The sequence below is a fragment of the Erithacus rubecula genome, assembly GCF_903797595.1.
Source record: "Erithacus rubecula genome assembly, chromosome: 19".
Classification (NCBI taxonomy): domain Eukaryota; kingdom Metazoa; phylum Chordata; class Aves; order Passeriformes; family Muscicapidae; genus Erithacus; species Erithacus rubecula.
The window spans coordinates 2,266,014-2,284,671 of NC_136671.1; the positions used below are offsets into that span (position 1 = coordinate 2,266,014).

Here is an 18,658-nt window from a genome sequence, read left to right on the forward strand (position 1 = left end):
AGGCTTTGAAGGTAAGGGGACAGAATCATGAATGGCTCTGTATATCATGCACCACATCCTTCCTGGCCTTAGTGAACTGGAAGAACTGGGCAGGAGGTTGGTGATGGATCTACCTGTGGCATGACTGCAGCTTTATAAATACTCATGGCTTGTTCTCCCCACCCTCAAAAAAAACAAACCCAAACAGCATATTTACTAGAGTCTACAGGAACACTTTTATAAAAATAAAATTTACATTGATTATCTCTACAAGGCCATATCAATGTTTATAAAACTCCATTAATTTCAGTATTAAAAATATTTTAGGAAGATCTGATATAATTAAAACATTTTAGTCATGGAATCCCAGGCTCATCCTTAAAACATTTATTTTTTACAAGCCAGGAAGAGGAAACTAGTGTTCATGTGGTTTCCATCCTTCAAAGAAAAAAGTCATTATTACAGCATAAAGAAAATACCCAATTAGGATAATGAAGGTGCAGCCAACTGGCCCAATGTGAAACCAGGATGCAAAGAAGTAGATCATCAGCAAAGAAATCAGAGTCCTGTAGCTGGCCAGAAACCTCAGACTGATCCTGGGGCCCCAGTTGTGGCTCGTTCTGTCCCTCACCACAGGGCTGTACCTGATTTTCTGGGCCAGCTGGGGGTTGGTCAGATGGTAGCGACAGAGTCTGCCAACAAAATCCTCCCTGGAGCAAAGCATTTCCATCTGATCAGCAAACTGAGGGAAGAGGCATTTATAAGTTAGTATCATCCTGCAAATACTGTCATAAAGTAACTTATTATTTTCTTTATTTATACAATGAGGATTATAGGAAATGGGGGATCAACAGAACTGTCTTAGTGCAGACTTGCCTTGTGTTTTCATACCTAAGAAAAGAATTTGCTTTTCTTATTTAGAAGTATTTAATTCTTAATATTACTCCTCTGTTCATCAATCATGAGTCTTCTAATAAATCATGTTTACAATGTTTTGTGTAGGAAAAGCTGGATAGAGCAAGGATACAGCAAGGATACATAGAATTGGAATGGAATGGAACAGAATTGGAATGGAATGGAATGGAACAGAATTGGAATAGAATAGGAAGAGAAGCAGGTCTCATAGTAGCAGGAACTGGCCCTCCAGAGCAGAGTGAGGAGATGGGGTAAGAAGAAGGGCAGGTGGGTGGGGCAGGTGCAGAGGAGGGGCAGGGCTGTGCTCACCCTGTGGTTGAGCAGCGAGCACAGGCGGAACAGCAGCCGCACCAGCGCGGCGCTCTCGTAGCTGCGGATGGGCTGGAGCTCCGTGTCCCCCTGGTACTGCAGCTCAAACCTGCGCAGCCCATTGATGATCTAGCAAGGGAAAGAAACCCCTCAGACACCTTGTACTGGCACCTCAGCCCCAGGGAAACTGCATTTCTCTTCATCATGGAAGGAAACTTGTTTTCTCAACAACAGCGCAGGTAGTGACATGGAAGCGTTTGTGTCTCACCTGGTACCTGCCCAGGGGTGTAAGGATGAGGCCATTCTCACTGGCAATGCAGTCTGGGAGCTGTTTTTTTCCATTCTCATCTTGAGCTGTCCCACACTTCATCATCATCTGTGTCAGCTGGGCTTCACTCAGCTACACAAGAATAACACAAAATTCTAAAGCAGGTGTTTGATTCACTCCCTATTTAATTTATTTCTCACTTAAACCCATTAGCACTGGAAGTCTTTGAGAGCCAGCTCAGATACCAAGAACTGCTTAATAGCCCCTCAGTTAGACATTAAAATGAGACAAACCTCTCCAGATTTGTCTGTGCTTGTCCAATTCTGGAGAAGTGCTCTGGTTTGTATCTCCCTTAGCTCCCAAGGAGTATCAATAGCAGGGCAATTCTGTACAGTTCATCCATAGCTGCAGTTGTATTTTTACAGCTCTACATTTAGAAGATACTGTTTTCAAAAATTTCAAAATGTTTTCAAAATTGCCTGTTTGGTATAAACAGGTTTTGTATAAATTATACTGTCCAAAAGAATGGTCACTTAAAATAGTTTTGATACTTAGAAATTCAGCACACCTAATTCCATCTATATTGAAAAGGGTTTTTGAAGCAGGTCAAGTTGAGAAGATGTCAGAATTTATTAGCAGAATTTACTAGCAAGGTCTCTGGATCCCACAAAGTACAAGAGACACAGGTGTACATTTGATGAATTCCGACTCTTGCTCTCACTGCACAAGTTCCTAGAAAGGTGTTACTTACCTTAAAGATCTGGCACAAATATTCCAGTGCCTTCTCTAAATATTCATCTGTTTTTTTGATGCTGTCCTGCCCAATCTCATCAAGGTCATTGCCTGTGTAGGAACCATTCACCTCAGATGGTGTGAATCTAAACCAGGAGAAGAAGGACTGGCTGGCCATTGTCTCTGCAGAATGGTCTGATATGGACTTAGCTGTCTGCTGTGCCTGACAAATCAACTGGGCCAGTTTTAACACCTAAAACAAAAAACAAAACAAAAGTTGTGTGGGACAAAGATAAAGGACTACTAAGTGTATATATGGATACATGGATAAAACTGAGCCCTGATAGCTCCTTGAGAGCAATGCCAGTGAACTCACTCCCTTCATGCATATGGATTTGTGCTGTTAGCTGTTACTTGCTGGTAGGCACTGATCAATCAGAAGATCACACTAAGCATGTTTGAGAGGAAATACCATACACTGCTCCAAGGCAGCAAGCTGTTACCTTATTATTTATTAAAGAGAAGCAGATTTTTACAGCTGTGCTGGACTGAGATGCCTCAGAATCCAGAAGTCACTGTCAACAAACTAAATTATTCAGTAATGCAGGGTGTGAAGTTTTCCACTCTTAGTTTCTGACATGGATGCTCAGCACTGAGAAAACATCTGTCACAGTAGAAAGGCAGGTGACAAAGAGCTTGTTGCTTACCAAATTCCTGACTTCTGCACCAAACATCTGTTTATACTGGAAGTCCTGTCCTTCCAGGCTGTAAACATGACTCTTCACCTTAAATGAAGCATCTGTAACAGCTGGAGACCGGGATGACAAAAAACTCCCTCCAAGAGTGGGGCTCATAAAAAGTCGGTGTTGACGGTGGGGAATAACAAGTTCTGGCTCCAGGAATAATTGTTCTCCTAGAATTTGAAAAAAGCAGTGAATATGGATACATAATACTGGTCTTGCTGGGGAAGCCTTAATTCTGCTGGGCAACTTTATTTAGAGAGAGTTCCAAGGGGAAGGAGACCTTAATCACTGCTCATTATTTCCTCCTTCTCTGCCCAGAGCAGAAAATGTCAGTGTGTATTTAATGCAGACCACACAAAGCAGCATTGTAAGTTTGCAACATTTTTCAACAAAAGACAGTGGAGAAACATACTTCAGACATTGGTACTTGTCAAATGTCACCACTCTCAAATTCACTACACCCTAATTATCCTGAAATGCATGCATGACTTTTACTAAGCATAGACTTCTCGAGATATAAACAGTTTAAATCTTGAAGTATATAATGAATAATACAAGTGTAACAAAAACTGACAATTGTAAGTGGGTTCTTTAAAGAAAAATTGTGGAATGCAATCTGTGGTGATTAGAAGAGAACTATAGACTAATTAAATCTACTGACAAACATTAGTCAAGACAGACTTTTGAATGCTGAAACAGCATGAAAAATGGCAGAGAAGTCCATTCACCTCAGTGCTTCTGAGATGAGATCTAACTACAGTGGAGAAAGGTTGGGACAGGACAACACAAGATGTCTAAATATCCTTTTACCTTTCAGGATCATTTCAGCTAGATTGGGCTGAGCAAAGACCTTGGCTACTCGGAACACCATGAGGGCGTTTTTTGGACTGACCAAGTCTGTTCGAAGAGCTCTGTTCAGAAATCCCACAAACAGCTTGGTGTACATGAGCAGGTTTTCTTGAATGAAGGCAGCCCTGTCAAAGCAAGCACAGGATTTGTGAGTACAGCTATTTACAGAACTGTTATTTTGTCTTCTACCAAATAAGCCACTAAGGGAATGTTTTATACTGTCTCTGGGAAGATGGTCAATTTACATTGAGACAAAAAAATACTCTCAAACAAAAACTGGTGTTCTAAGAAATCATTCTCTAATCTTGTATAGAAATTTAATCAGATTGGTGCACAATTCCTAAAATCCTGCTGTTTTACTCAGGCTCTCCTTGAGCTTTGGCTCAGATGAGTCCCAGCTGCTCCCCTCCTCACCACTTGTCCGAGACGCTGCGAGGCAAAGGCTCGGTGCTCTGCGGCGGCTTTTCGGGCGCGTACCTCCAGGGCTGCAGGTAACTCAGCCACATCTCAAGGACCTACACAAAATCACACATGAGTGTCACAAACACAAACCCACGAGTGCCAACACCTTTCTAGAAAGGAAGGCAGGAAGGGTTTTTTGTTAATATTTTTATTTGTTAAAGGAAGAATTCTGCTGATCCAGGAAAGAGAGATGTAAAGACCATTGCTGAACAGCAATAACTAAAAACTAGTTCTAATAACTAGTTCTAGTAATTAATAACTAGTTCTGTGGAGTACAGACTTAGGTGTAGAAGCAGGTACATACTGCTCTGAAAGAGGCATCCAGAGGCCAGTGGCCAAAACAGTGCTGCAGAAAGATATAAAGCTTCTCCTGGACAAAGCGAGGAATCACAACCCTGCAAGAAGATTCAAAGACAGTGACATGGATTAACTGGCAGCAATTTTAAAAACAAAACACCCAACCCTACCAACCAACAACCCAACACACTTTCATAAATGCAAACAGAGAAAAAACTGAGCAAAATTTGGGTTTTTTTATCTGAAACTACTTCAAGCCATTGAATTTCAACTCAAATTAATAAATATCAAATACTAAATTAACCTTGGCCAGAATCCTCTGGTAGCATTTTCTTTTCTCTATGGACTAGTGCAATAGCTGCTGCTGAAGCTGCCCTCCCTCAGAGGGTGTGAGAAACACAATCCATTAGCTCTCGTGTACTTCTAATAATGTACTTCTGTATTTAGCATCAAAACAGCATAATTCCAGATTTTCATGGAAAAAGCTCAGCTTTTCACTTCTGTACATTTCAGAGACATGCTTGTGGACCAACCTTTTAAACTCCTCCAGTGGGCTGGCTGTGTGGGAGTGGGCTGAAGGGGAGAGAGGCTCTGGTTTCAGGCTGTTGCTGAAAGCATGCAGATGTTTCACAAGCAGTCTTACCACCAGCACATGCTCTTCAGTGGGCTTGAATGACTCCTAGATTCAAAGCAAAACAGAGGCAACTAATGAGTGTCATTTGCTAAATGTCCAGGAATTCAGGAAAATCATACTGTCAGATTGAAATACAGGAAATGCTCTCTTCCTTCTAGGTTCTTCACCATAGTTTGGTGCCACCTGATTTTGGACAGGCTTGCTCCCCAGGACAAGCTGCACCAATCTTCTGCCATCAGATCACTAAGAAACAGCAGCATATTTTAATTGTAAGAAAAGTTATCTACAGTACTGTAATGCACTGAATTTTGGGCTGGCTTTAAAGAACAGAATAACTTGTAGATTTTGACTTACCCCTTTCTGAAAAAAGAATATTCAGCCTTTCATTATGGCTGTAAGTTCATTGCTGCAGAAGCACAGCAGGTCCTTTGTTTATTCTCATGGCTGGTTTTACTGAGTTCTCCTTCCTATGCTGGTACTCATCAGCCTTACAGGAGAGAATCATCCTGGACAGTTACAGTAAGAATTAGAACTGTTGCAAGTCCTGTAAGATCCTGTTGGTTCTAACATCCTCAGGGGGAGAAGTAGCCTGGGTGGGAGCAGCACAAGGAGTGATGGTGAGCCACAGTGATGTTACCAATGAGCAAGGGAGGTGAACAAGGCAAGGACTTGCTGGTTCTCCTGGGTGGGTCTGCTGCTGAATGTGCAGCCAAAGCTCAAACACCTCTGCTACTGCCATCAACTAATCTCAATCCACCAGTGAAGGCAGATTTTGAGATTTGTATTCTATTTCATAAAAGTTCAGAAGAACAATGTACACAAAATGTAAGTTACTGCTGCAAATATAATGGGAAGTGCTGGAAAGGTGTATTGGATTAGCTGCAGGAAGGTTCCAGTGCTTGAGGCAGGGAGGGAGGGTCTGTCTGCCTTTCTGTGCTTTCTCAGCAATGCCTGAGGCAGAGCAGATGTCTTTCTACACTCTTTAAGATTTTGAATACACTGTGACATTGACTCCAGGCTCCATGACAGACACAGTCCTGTAGTGCAGCCAGACCTGACACTCCTCTAAATAAACCTTTACCAGTTCCAATGAAGGCTGGGTTTGTTTTTGACACCTCTAACTTGTATCAGCACGTTTTCCACAGTCCTGATGAGTTTATGCAAGAAGGCAGAACTCCAGGAAGTTGTGTGGTCCTTGGAGTCTGGACCAGGATCTCCACAGCAATTAGAGAGGCTGAGTACTCTGCTACAGGCCTTCAAAGGGTGCAATTTTAAAAATCCCAAGCCCCCCTTGAAGGTACCTTTGGAATTTACAAAACCACCCTATTTCAATGCATCACTTTGGATGATGTTAGTAGTTCTTCCACATAATAGTTCTTACAATTTCCTCTTAGCCTGGATCACCCTTATGAATGCCACTGGTTTAAAAACTACTTTCCCCCACAAGTGTTTTTGTTGTCAAACCTTTTCTTCCAGGATGGATGTACACCATTCTTAATTCTTAACACAGTAATTAAATAAATGTAACAGTAAGGTAGATTTAAAGTAATACTTTCTGTGTTCCTTTCTAAATGGCACCTTGAGATATCATAGCACTTAATTGAAAAAAAAAAACCACAAAAAAAAAGATTAAAGAGCAGGGAAATGCCATGTAATGCTAAAGAGTTTTATAGTACAGAGCTTAGCCCTCCCCATGCCCAAAATGAAGACCCAATGAATAAAGGGCTGAAGTAGGGAAAGAGGAATCAGCAATCTGTTCCAACAGGAATGTTTTTGCATGCACATTTCCTGAACAATCTGCAAATGTACCACTTGTGCTTTTGCAAAAGTGGACAGTCAAGTTGACATTGCCACCACAAATTTAGTATTATCCAATGACATTTCCTTGGCTAAAAACCCCCAGATGTTACCTACCTTAATCTGGGTGAGAGCCATGCAAATTCTGATCTTTTCTTCCACGCAAGGTTTGCTTAAATGACTACTGTGTGAGAGGCAGAAATCTGCCAGTGGTGAAGACAGCTTTGGTGCCAAAAAACAGCATAGCTGGGAACTCTTACATTGCAAGAATGCATCTCTAGAAACAGAGTTTCCAATTAGTCCTCATAACATGCTAGAGTTTAACTCATCTCCATGACCTTTGCTAATATCTCTCAGGATGTGTGTTGACTGAACAATTTGGTGAATTTCAAATTACAAAACCACACCTTGGCAGAAGAAGCTGCTGTACAGCCAGCACCAATACACTTGGCAGATTATATGATGGAACAAGATTTTTAAAAAGGAAACAAAATGAAAAGATGGTAATACTTGGTATGCGTGGAGGGCCTGGTAGCTGGATTGGGCAGGACTACCGTGGTGTTTACTGGAGATACTGAGTCGGTAGTGGAGAACCTCCAGCTGAGACAACAGAAACAAAAAGGAAGGGGGGAGGGAAAAAAGGAGAGAAGAGAGCAAGAGAAAAAAAAAAGTGAGAATGAGCCCAAGGAAGAAGGGTGGGGGGAAAAATGAACATCACAAATACAGTCAGGGACAACATATCACAATAACAACTGCAGCCACAGTATCCTCTTTTTTCTGGTCTCAGTAAATTGATTTCACTGTATTTCTGACCCTTTAGCAGCTTGGAAATACAACTGGGAGCAGGTGTCAAAGAAGGCTGTTCTCTTTGCTGTGCTCAGAATAATAACAGGTGGGGCATATGGAGCTTTTGCCAAATGAATTTTCCATTTCAGAAGTGAATTGAACTGCAGCAACAGGGATTTATATGCTGATACAATGTTTCATTAAAAATGGAGTAAGAGAACAATATTCTGCAAGCTTTTTTACAGCTATTTTGAAAATTTTGTCATTTATTTCTGATCTGCTGGAGAAGCACAGTCTGCATGAAGAAGAAACTCAAATTGGACTTTCCTCTCCAGAGAAATCCTATGTTTTCTCTCTACTTAAAGGCCATTTGGGAAGGCTGCAGGTTTTGTGAATTTCCTCAGAAAAGGAAATCCCTTTTGCAATTAGGGAAACATTACACATCTAAAAAGGCAAAGACATACCTAGCACAATGTTACATGCTGATGCAAAAGGCACCTTGCCATAACACTGAAGTCTCTGCAAGCTCCAGCCAGATTCCTTCCTGAAGGAACAACCTGACCATTATTTTCTGCCTGATAGTGAAGAGGATACTGTAGCAACAGTGACACACATGTATGAAATTAATGAAAAAACATAAAACAAAAAATGTACACTACACAGACCCCAATGACTGTTGTCAGGCATCTAAACTAACTCTCCAGATCACACCTCTGCTGTCTTTAAACAGCCTCTACCCCATCTCCTCCACTGCCCGTTTGGCAGCTTTTGGTTTCACATCCTCAGAGTGGCAGGATTGTTACTGCAGGCTCCCCAGGAGCTTGGGCAGATTGTCTGCTTCCAAACTGACTGCCTGCCACAGGAATCTGCAACCCCCTGGATTTTAATGGGTGTTCCACATGCAGTTCTGGGGGCTGAACACCTGGCGTTGGAAGGTCAGCAAATATTACATAAAGTTTGATCAAACTATTTCCTTTTAAGGGCTTCTTGTGGTAACAGCAGAAGGGAATAGGAAAAAAGATGCTGCACACTTGGACTCTAAATCATCAGAGAGAGAAAAAACAAACAGACAAAAGAATTGGAAAATAGTTGAAGTGAAAGGGAAAACAGTGACAGCATAGCAAATAGCAACCTCAGGTTCACAGCAGACCCAAAAAGAACTCAAAGTCATAATGTGTATCTTCTCAAAAGAAATTCTTGACTATTCATTCTCATTCTGTTTTCTATTTATAAAGGGAAGACTGTGATGACATCAACAAGGTTTAAGGAAAAATCTATGATTCTGCTTCTCAAGAAAGTTACTTATCTGTCTTGGCCCATGAAAGCAAACAGATCTGGCTGCTGGACAAAGAGTGAGCAAGTTCTGCAGAACCTCATCCCACCCTTCCAATACAGACATGCAGCCATTTCAAATCATTGATGGTCAAACAGCTCTCAGGACTGAATGGTCACCAACTACCTTTCCTCCCATACACACAGAAGGCTAAATGGAATCAATGAACCTGCATAATTATCAATAATTTTAAGAATAACATCTTGGGTTTCTGTGATAAAGCAGAACTTACAATTCTGGATGTTCTACTTCCTCATCTGAGGAACTACAAGGCAGATTGTTCTCCATCAGCCCACCCAGTCTACAAAGTCCAGTTTAAGCATCACAGGCTAATGAACAGTCCTGCCCCCAGCTGATCTGGAACCTTTCCTCAGTCCTGCAGGAGAGATCCTTCATCCATTTATGTATATCATGGGGAGTTCCAGTCCCCCCATTCCACTGTTCCACCCCCCCCAAAAAGGAAGAGTTCCTATTTTACATGTTCATGATTACTGCCCATCAAAGATGAAACTAAAATACCATCAGGGAGTTATGGCCTCAGTTGTGGCTCAACACACCTTGTGGAAGATCCTGAAGTGCTGATTTCAGAGAACTGTAAGCTCTACCTAGGCCCTACTCCACCATAACGTGGAGAGTCATTGTCTGCAACTGCTGCTCCCTAGTGCTAGAAGAGAGCATCTGAAATACAGAGGGTGAACAGAGGAGAGAAGTTTAAAGCAATCATCATTTCTGGCCTAAGCACAGCGCTTGATGCACAGAGACTGGACAGACAGACAGACCAAAGGTACTTCAAGCAAAGCCTTTCCATCACAGGTGCACAGCCATGCTGCTGGGAGTCCCAAGTGGAGACTTTGCAACATTAGTGAGTTTGCACTTTGACCTCAGCTTTGAGTATAAAAGACAAAACCCATCCCATTTCAACTCTCCAATGTTTTTCCCTAGCAAAATATAAATGTGTTTTATTTCATATCCTGTGGAGTGAAGGATTAGAATTTTTCAATCAACTCTCCTATTGCACTTCCACACAGGAATAAATACTGAGTGGCTTTTATTATTTCTCTCCCCTTCTATGAAAGTCCCACTGAGACCCAGAGGGAATTCAGAGGATCAACATTTTCTCCTTCAAATTCCCTTTACATTTATAATGTCTTCAATCTTAGCCTCCCCAACACTTACTTACTTCTTACATGCAGTAGTTTGTTACTGAACAGGCCACCACAAACTGCTTACAACAGTGTATTATCTGAGCAAGAGCTCCTCAGATAATCCAAATTCTGTAGCTACAGAACTGCTTCTGACACCATTATGGTGAAAAGCATATTTTGGAACATGAAACAATAAAAATGGCAGTTTAGTAAGATTTTTCTGTTTTAAAATTTAGATTTAGGCTAAAAAATGGTTATGGATGTTAGAAATTACTAATTGGTATTTCAGTAACAGTTGCTAACTCTGCTGGAAATCAATTTCAGCTATTTTTAGCAGTCATGTTGCCCCAGTGGGATTTAACACAATGGTTTTATAGTGACATCTTCTCAATCATTAGTACTTTGATAATGATGTTCAGATTGTTGTGACCATCCCACAAACTCATCTTGAAAAAAAAAAAAAAGAAACAAAAACCAGAACAAAACTAACACAACTTCTGCAATGAAGGCAAGTTTGGATGACACACTTATTCACAACACTCTTTTAAACTGGATTATCAACTCTGGCACACTTATGTAGATACTCTGCTAAGTTATTTCTTTCCTTTGGATCAACACATAAAAAAATTCTGCACAGAATAGATTTACCCCAAGGTAAGAGCTCAACCACCAGGTGATGTTCATGAGTGCAGTACAAACTATTACCTTGACATGAGGAGATTGCATTTTCTGATACATTTCCAGTGAATAATGATGAAGCCACATTTCAACAAAGATCTGCAAAACAAATATTTTCTCAGCTAAGGAAAGAGTAATAATCCCACACTGTCAGTCAGAAGACAAGTATAAGGAAGACCACAGGATACAGCTTGAAAACCAAGCTGTACTGGTAAACAGACAACACCTATTCCAGATGTTTCAGTTATCATGCCAATGGCTGAGATGACAAACTCTCAGCACCTGCCAGGCATCAATCAATCAAGCACAGCATCAGAACATCTGCTAAATCCAGATTTTGTTTGCCTTCCCTTGACAATGAGCAAAACCAACTAGATTGTGTTTAACCTTTGCCTTTGCATAGAGCATAAAACTGGTGTAAGATTTAAAAAAGAAAATCAGATGCAGAAACTTTTCCAGAAAAAATACTCAAATACCTGAGATCAGTTGTTAGATCCTCAGTCTAAGAAAAGATACTAAGTGCCTCTCTAAGCTACAACTTAACTGCTTCACAGTGGTTCTTTGTTGCATTAATAGGAAGCAACAGCTGCTCTGCTCAACTCCAAAACCAAGCTAAAGCAAACTGGCCTAAATGCCTCTGCTTTGAGAAGAGGAGATCCCTCAATGAGCAGAGAAAAGCTGCAGGGTGGTTTCTTCCTTAATTGCAGTGTACCTGAAGCAGTGTTTCTGATCTCCAGATCTCCTGGGAGGCTGGGTCAGCATTCACAGAGGGCTGGTGGGCAATGTGCCTCTTCAGCAGGCTGGTGTGGTGCATGCCATAGGAGGAGAAAGGCACTGCTGGGGACCTTGGAGACAAATGCATGGAAACAGGGAAGTCAGGAAGGCTTGGTGCAGTACAGGGGGGTGTAGGGATGTATCACTGCTTTCAATCAGTATTGTATAAGCCTTAAAGCAGTCTTTCAAACTGCATAATTCACTACACATTTCAAACTTCTGCAACTTCCTGTAATTACCAATCATTTCTACTATAACTAAAATAAACAGTGCATCACTGCTCCTGTGGAACAAGTACATACACATAGAAGTGTGGAGGTGTTTTCTACTTGTTTGACTTTGTTCCAACAAACCATATTTAGTCTGCACTGTTTCCAAAAATTGCCCTTGACACTGGAGCCATTACCTGGGAGTAGGGGAAGGGATGGCTCCCCCAGGATTTGAAGAAGGTGGGGGAAGAACACTTCCTTCTGTGGGCAGGAAACACTTGAGGTATGTGTCCACCAGGATGAAATAAGCACTGTTGGAAGGGCTGACGTGATGGGTGGCAGGTGAGTTCTGTAACACACACAGGATGCACCTGGTTAAACACTGCTGCTTTAAATCAGTGCTGGGGAGTGGCACCAGACCCCCTTAGCATAAAAAAGCAGGAGCCCAGTGGCTAAAACTGTGAACTGGCAGCAAAGACCCCTTGGAGCAAAGGTAAATGAGCTGTAAGAGAAGTGCTGCTGCAGCAATGACTGTAACCAAGCAGAAGAGAGGGAACAACAGCCAGATTCTGACTGAAGAGAAATCTTCACTAGATAAAGGGGGAGAGAAACTATTTAGAACCCATTGCCTGCTCCTTGCTGGCATGAGACTGCTTACTGGTGTATTCAAGGTGGTATTTTGTTTATTATCCAGCCTTGGATCACCAAGTGAAACCAAAGCAATAACAAATTCCAGCAGAACAGATGAAACTGCTGTTAATTTAGCTACACAGCACCCCATCAGGCTCTTAGAACATTATGGAGAAAAACCAGTACTACTTTAAGGGAAAAAATGTGAAAGGTACTTACCTTCTGTGTAATCAAACTAATTGCAAAGTAAAACATGTAATATTCAAATGGATCTGGAAAAACAGAATTAAGGATCACATAATAAAAAAAACAGGTAAAGCTGTGTGACACTGGAAGATGCTGAATAGACACTACATTTGTACTTTGTCCATTGCAAAGTACCTTGCTAGAGCTTCTGAGCAAATTCAGCCTTGGCTTCTTGCTTTCCAGCTGACTGAAACATTGGTAATTGAGGTGTTCCCTGTGTGACAAAGTGTGTTTGTGCTACTCTTGGCACTTATGACAAACTGAAACCAGCACAGCTACAGCTACACTGCTTCCAAAAGTACTCTAGCTGCAATGTGAACATGCCCTTTTCCTACCATATTGCATAAACTACAAGTAGTTACAAAAACAGAAATTGTGGAACACAGGCTCTACTGAGAAACAATGGGAATTTTGTTGTTGACTTGACTAAGGCCAGAAATTCCTCTAACAAGGGTTTATAAGAGGACATATTTATTCTAAATTGTAATCTAAACATTTCTAATCAGCCCAAACTCTTCAGCATGACCATGATTTACCCCACATACACAATACATGTAGAACAGAAACAGCCATGACCTCTCAGTTTTAGATATCAAAAAAAAAAAAAAAAAAAAAAAAAGATACCCAACGATTAAAAGGATACTAAGAGCCAAATTCAAACCTAAACCACCAGATGAAGGAAACTGGACTTTGTTGTGGTATAAAGAACATTCTGGTAGAACTTGCTCTTGTATTGAAGCCTTCACAGGGCCCTGAAAGACACAGTAATGAAATACTAATCTGGCCACTCAGCATATTGCAAAGTGTGTTTTCAAGAGTGAGATTCTGCATTCCAGCATTCTGGGATGAGCTCTACATTCAGCTCAATGGGATTTTATTGCATTGCAGTAGTTCTGTGTTCAAATGCAGGGTCTTTAGAAAACTCCCAACTTTCTCTCTGAAAAGGAGTATTTAGTATTTTTTAAAAGCCTTCACTGAGACTTTTCCAATTGAAGTGGGAGCAGCAGAGTATTGGAGTTTGGCTGCTGGTTTTGTCCAGGTAATTGAGCTGTGGACCAGCAATCACTCATTTAAATGAGGTTTCCTCTTGTTCAAAACTGTAGGACTATCTGAACCAATTTCTAGATCACATGTAGGTGGTAGCAGTAGAAGAAATACAGTGAAACACAATTCTGCAGATGAACACTTTTGTTGGAAATGTGACACTTCACATCCAGGATAGCAGTCAGATTTCAAACACACAGGCACACAGCACAGGCAGGGAAGGCACTGCCCTGTGACAAGGTCAGAAACCCACTGTCAGCCCTGCAAATAATAACCACCCAACCCTCTCTGGGGACAGAGTGAGAATCACAGTGCAGTTTTCTTGGCTGAACACACATATCCAGCTGCTGAGAACCACAATCTCCTAGAGATTTCATAGCTGGGAACTCTCCTCCAGGAGCCATGTCAAGAAATGGGTCTGCTCTAACCCTGGAGCACTGAGGCTACACCTTGGCCTATACAGAAATGTAGGTATAAAGTGCATGCAAAGGTCAAATAGCTGCAACAACAACTACATTCCCTTCTTACAAACTATTCAGTTACTCACTGGAAGATATGAGACTGGGAAATCATATCTGTATTCTTCTGCTTGGAGTTTGTAAACCAGCTTCATCATTGGGCCACTGCAAACAAGCACCAGAAAGTGAATCCCATGGTAAATACCCTCTGCTGCCTCACTTCTGTGAGCTTGGGTTTGCACAATGGTCATTTGTCCACCCATTCTTTCTTAATCTGTGCTGAAATGAATGAGTTTACCTGGGATCCAGGAAATCCAAAGCCACAGAATATTCATTAGGATTTGTTCTTCCTTGCAAGCAGCGCAGATTCCAGCCCACGATGATGCCATCCAGGCTGCCAAAAATGCTCTCCACCAGCCATGGGAAGATGCCATGCAGCTCCTTCAGGGAAAACACACACCAACAATTAATGTGCAGTTCCTCACTTGGACAATCTCTACTGCATGTACTAGAACACACAAAGATATGCCTGCCATTTATTTATGGCTGTTTCTGGATTATCACTGGGCAGACTGTCCATTCAAAATATTCTGAGAGACCTGTCCTGATTTCTGATCCTACTGAAGTTGCAACAATGCTCATCACTTGCAGTTATTTGTCATATTTTAAATACAAAGTTTTCTTTGTAAACTGAGGCTGAAAGGTATTCATTAAGAACAGGGAAATGAAACAACCCTTCCTTTAATGACTAGAAAAGGTTCTTAGTTCTCAAAACCCACTGTTTCACTGGAGGCCGCCAAAATTCAGAATCACAGAATCAGTTAAGTTGGAAAAGAGCTGAGATCGACTCCATCCTGTGACCAAACCCCACCGTGTCAAGCAGACCATGGCACTGAGTGCCACATCCCTGAACAGCTCCAGTGGCTCCATCAGCTCCCTGGGCAGCCCAGTTCATACAGTTTGTCTTCATAAGACAAAGGTAACACTAATATAAAAAAACAGCTCCCCTGAAACCTGCCAAGCCGAGACAGCTCACCTTGGCAGGCAGCTCCTCGATGACCGTCTCCAGATCGTGGCACCTCTGCGCAAAGGGTTTGTTGACACAATCCGCCTTCAGCGTGGCCTGGGACAAACCACAAGGGAAACCCGATCACGGCTGCCGGGCAGGACAGCACTTACCGCGGCCACGACGAACGAAAATCCCCCCTAGCGCCGCTGCTCCGGCGGCTGCCGGGCCGACCCCCGGCTGCCCTCACAGGGAGAGCGCCCGTGCACCGCCACACCGCCCGCCCGTTCCGCTCCGTCCCCGCGGGCTCGCCCCGCCTCAGCGCGGCCGTTCCCGAGGCAGGAGGAGGCTGCGCTCGCACCCACCAGCAGGAAGCTGGGCTGCTGCAGGTGCGGCCCCGCCATGGCTCCGCTCCCGGCCCTCAGCGCCCGCCGCGCGCCCGCGCGCCCCTTCTGCGCCACGGCGCGCGCGGATGACGTCATGACGGCGTTGCCATGGAGACGCCCCGCGCTGAGGGAGGGCAGGGCCCGCGGTGCCCGGCGCCTGGCGGAGCTGCGGGATGGCGGAGCTGCGAACCTCCCACAGGATCATCGGGGCACAGCTCACCGCAGCTAGCCCAGCCTGTGCCTGCCTCACAGCGGTACCCAAACTCTCCTTGCGCTCAAGGGCGCTGCCCTGGGAACCTCTTCCAGTGCTCACACACCCTCTGTGGGAAGAATCTTTTGCCTAAACCTCCCCTGACTCATCATTGTGCCCTCTCCACGTTCTGTCCATGGTCACCGGAGATGAGAGCAGTGCCTGCCCTGCACACCTCGTGAGGATGTTGAGGACAGCAGTGAGGTCTGCCCTCAGCCTTCTCCAAGGTGAACGAAGTGCCCTCAGCCGCTCCTCGTAAGCTTCCCCTCCAGACCTCTCCCCATCCTCGTGTCTCCCCGATAACATAATGTCTTTTTTATACTGTGGTGCCCCAAACTGCACGCAGTATTCCAGGTGAGGCTGCCCCAGCGCAGAGCAGAGCGGGACCATGCCCTCCGTTGCCCTGCTGGCCCTGATGTCCCCGGGACACGCTGTCCCTCCAGGCTGCAGGGCCATGGGGCTCGCACCATCCTGCCAGGACCCACCGCTGCTCTCCAGCCTCAGCCCCCAGCCGGGCACACGGCCTGTCCTGGTGCGGAATCCTGTTCAAACAATCCCGTCACTCCTGTTCCATTCCATGCTGTTGGTGACTGCCCAGCCCTGTGGTTCCCCGCGGTGCCACAGCCCGCGTTTGGGGCTCCGGTGGTGTTTCGGCAGCTGTACCAGACAAGGATTAAACACCCGCGGTGCCCGGGGCAGAGCCAGCCGCCCACAGCAGCTCGGTGGGGCAGGCGAGGCCATTCTTCACTGATCCTGGTGTGGGATGAGCACCGTGTGAGCAAATTAACAGCGGTGTTAATTAATTAATTAATTAAAGCACACACCTCCTGAGTGCTCGAAAGGACAATTCTGTCCAAATTACAGTGCACATGTGTGCCAGGAAAATTAATCCACAAACACCAGAGGTTTATGTCCGAAAAGGAGACAGAGGAGTCCTTTTTGCTTTATTCGAATACAGGGAGAGGCCATGGGGCATTCCCCTGGGATCTCTCAAATGGGATGCAGCCTCCTTTTTATCCTAATTTCCCTCTCTCTTTCCCCACTGGCTGAGGTACTTGAGAGGCACAGACTTCCCAGAACACCTGACACCTGAGATTCCCCTCTAATGTACAACCTTCCCTTTGAATTTTTAATTCTTATACAATTCATAGTTTCCCCCATTGCTTCTTTCATCTTCCAATATCCAATTTCATTTATCAGCAAACCTACAGTTTGTTTGTAAAGACAAATCTCTTTTCCCACTCATCAGTCAGTGGAATCCATCCCGTTGTTTCTCTTAGTGTTAACCCTATCTACCAGCAGATCTACGGCTTTTTGGTAAAGACATATGCGACATTCCTGTCGTGTGCGTGTGCTGTGCTGATGTGATGCACACTCCTGTGTGTGTCCTTGGGGGAGATTCCTGATTCCTGCCGTGTTTTACAAATCCCGGTGCTTGAGGGGTCGCTCCGTCCTCCAGGTGGGGATAACGAGCTGCTTTAGCTCCTGAAAAAGCTGCTGGCAAAGATTGTGCGATGTGTTTATTTGGCTGTAAAAGTTATATGTGTGAGTGCCAGGAGTTAAGGAAACAGTATACCCGGTGTATTTTCAGTGGGTGATAGGATTGGAGATAGAATGTGGGTGAATATGTGGCAGCACAACACTGGAGGTGCTCAGTGGGGATGGCTCAGTGATGCCTGCTCGAACAAATAGCTGCATGAAGGAAATGTATCAAATTATTTTAAGAACTAATGGAACTGCTGAGAACTGTGGAATAAGAATTTGGTGTGCTCTGGAGCCTGCTGAGATCGATGGTATAGGTTCATTATCCCTCTTACATAGAGCCTTTTCACATGTATATATCAAGATTGTACATTTATTTTTTCCCCCTATTTTGCAGATGCAAAGACCAAAGTCCAGAAAAGTCACCTCACCTAGGTTTCCTGTGATGTGCCACTTACCTACGTTCCCTTTTTCCTTCCTCCCAAATTTTAGCTGCCTTTAAGCCACAGCAACAAGAAAGGCTTTTTTTCTGTTGTTGGTATGTTTTTCCTGAGAGAAGTATTTCTGAGGGAGTTGGAGGCTGAGCTATTTTCAGTAAGTATGGATTCCATGTTTTGGGGCTTGTTTTATGTTTTTATCATTCATTGTCAGAGGTGTCTGACAGGCAGAGAATTGACTAACCAGCCATACCAAGAGCTCTCCTAGGTAGCCTCACATTTTTTCACCTTGGTGTAATCACCAGAGCATCAATCAAACTCTACAAGGTAATTAAGTTAATGTAGTTGTCATGAAGATGAATGAATCAATTTGTGCATAGAAGATTGAGTTAATACAACACCCAGTTACCAGAAAATCCATGAGGAAAAGAGAGTCTCTAAATCTTCCAATGCCAGCTTGCACTGTTACTAATGCTCGTGTTAAACATTTGGGACAAGCAGAGAACCAGACTGTGAGGTTCTGCTGCTCACAGTGCTGGCTCTGGAGCTCACACAGCCTTTTTTTCCTGAAAGCAGCACTAAAACCCTTTGAATTAATTCATATGGGGCATCCATCCACAGGCATTGATGGGAATTTTGGATTCAGGAGTGTTACATCAAGACTTTAGGAAGTGGCTTTTCCCCTTTAAAATTAAGTGGTGTTTGTAGTGAGAGATGCCATCTTTTATAGAGGTGATGGATATCAGAGGGAGAAACAGAAGCTTTGGGACACTCCAGCTTCTCTTGAAGTCTCAGATGCAGCAAAAAAA

The 18,658-nt window shown here is 43.5% G+C and overlaps 1 protein-coding gene across 3 annotated transcripts; it reads right to left on the reverse strand.

The window, feature by feature from the left end:
• Nucleotides 1-343: 343 nt before the first annotated feature.
• Nucleotides 344-16,794, reverse strand: SMPD4 (sphingomyelin phosphodiesterase 4). Of its 3 annotated transcripts, XM_079322795.1 has the most exons (20): nt 16,612-16,794; nt 15,660-15,837; nt 15,325-15,411; nt 14,587-14,729; nt 14,378-14,453; nt 13,430-13,538; nt 12,760-12,812; nt 12,108-12,259; nt 11,640-11,772; nt 10,955-11,026; nt 7,496-7,585; nt 5,088-5,233; nt 4,562-4,652; nt 4,210-4,310; nt 3,757-3,920; nt 2,911-3,116; nt 2,223-2,456; nt 1,472-1,603; nt 1,204-1,332; nt 344-721 (listed from the first exon to the last, which is right to left on the reverse strand). In XM_079322795.1, exons 2-20 carry the CDS (start codon nt 15,774-15,776, stop codon nt 395-397), a joined length of 2,562 nt encoding a protein of 853 aa, XP_079178921.1. In that variant the 5' UTR covers nt 15,777-15,837; nt 16,612-16,794; the 3' UTR covers nt 344-394. The 3 variants fall into 3 exon arrangements, with proteins under 3 accessions (XP_079178921.1, XP_079178922.1, XP_079178923.1); XM_079322796.1 differs by lacking the exon at nt 7,496-7,585; XM_079322797.1 differs by lacking the exon at nt 7,496-7,585 and having other exon boundaries at nt 15,660-15,846; nt 16,612-16,741.
• Between the last annotated feature and the right edge of the window lie 1,864 nt (nt 16,795-18,658).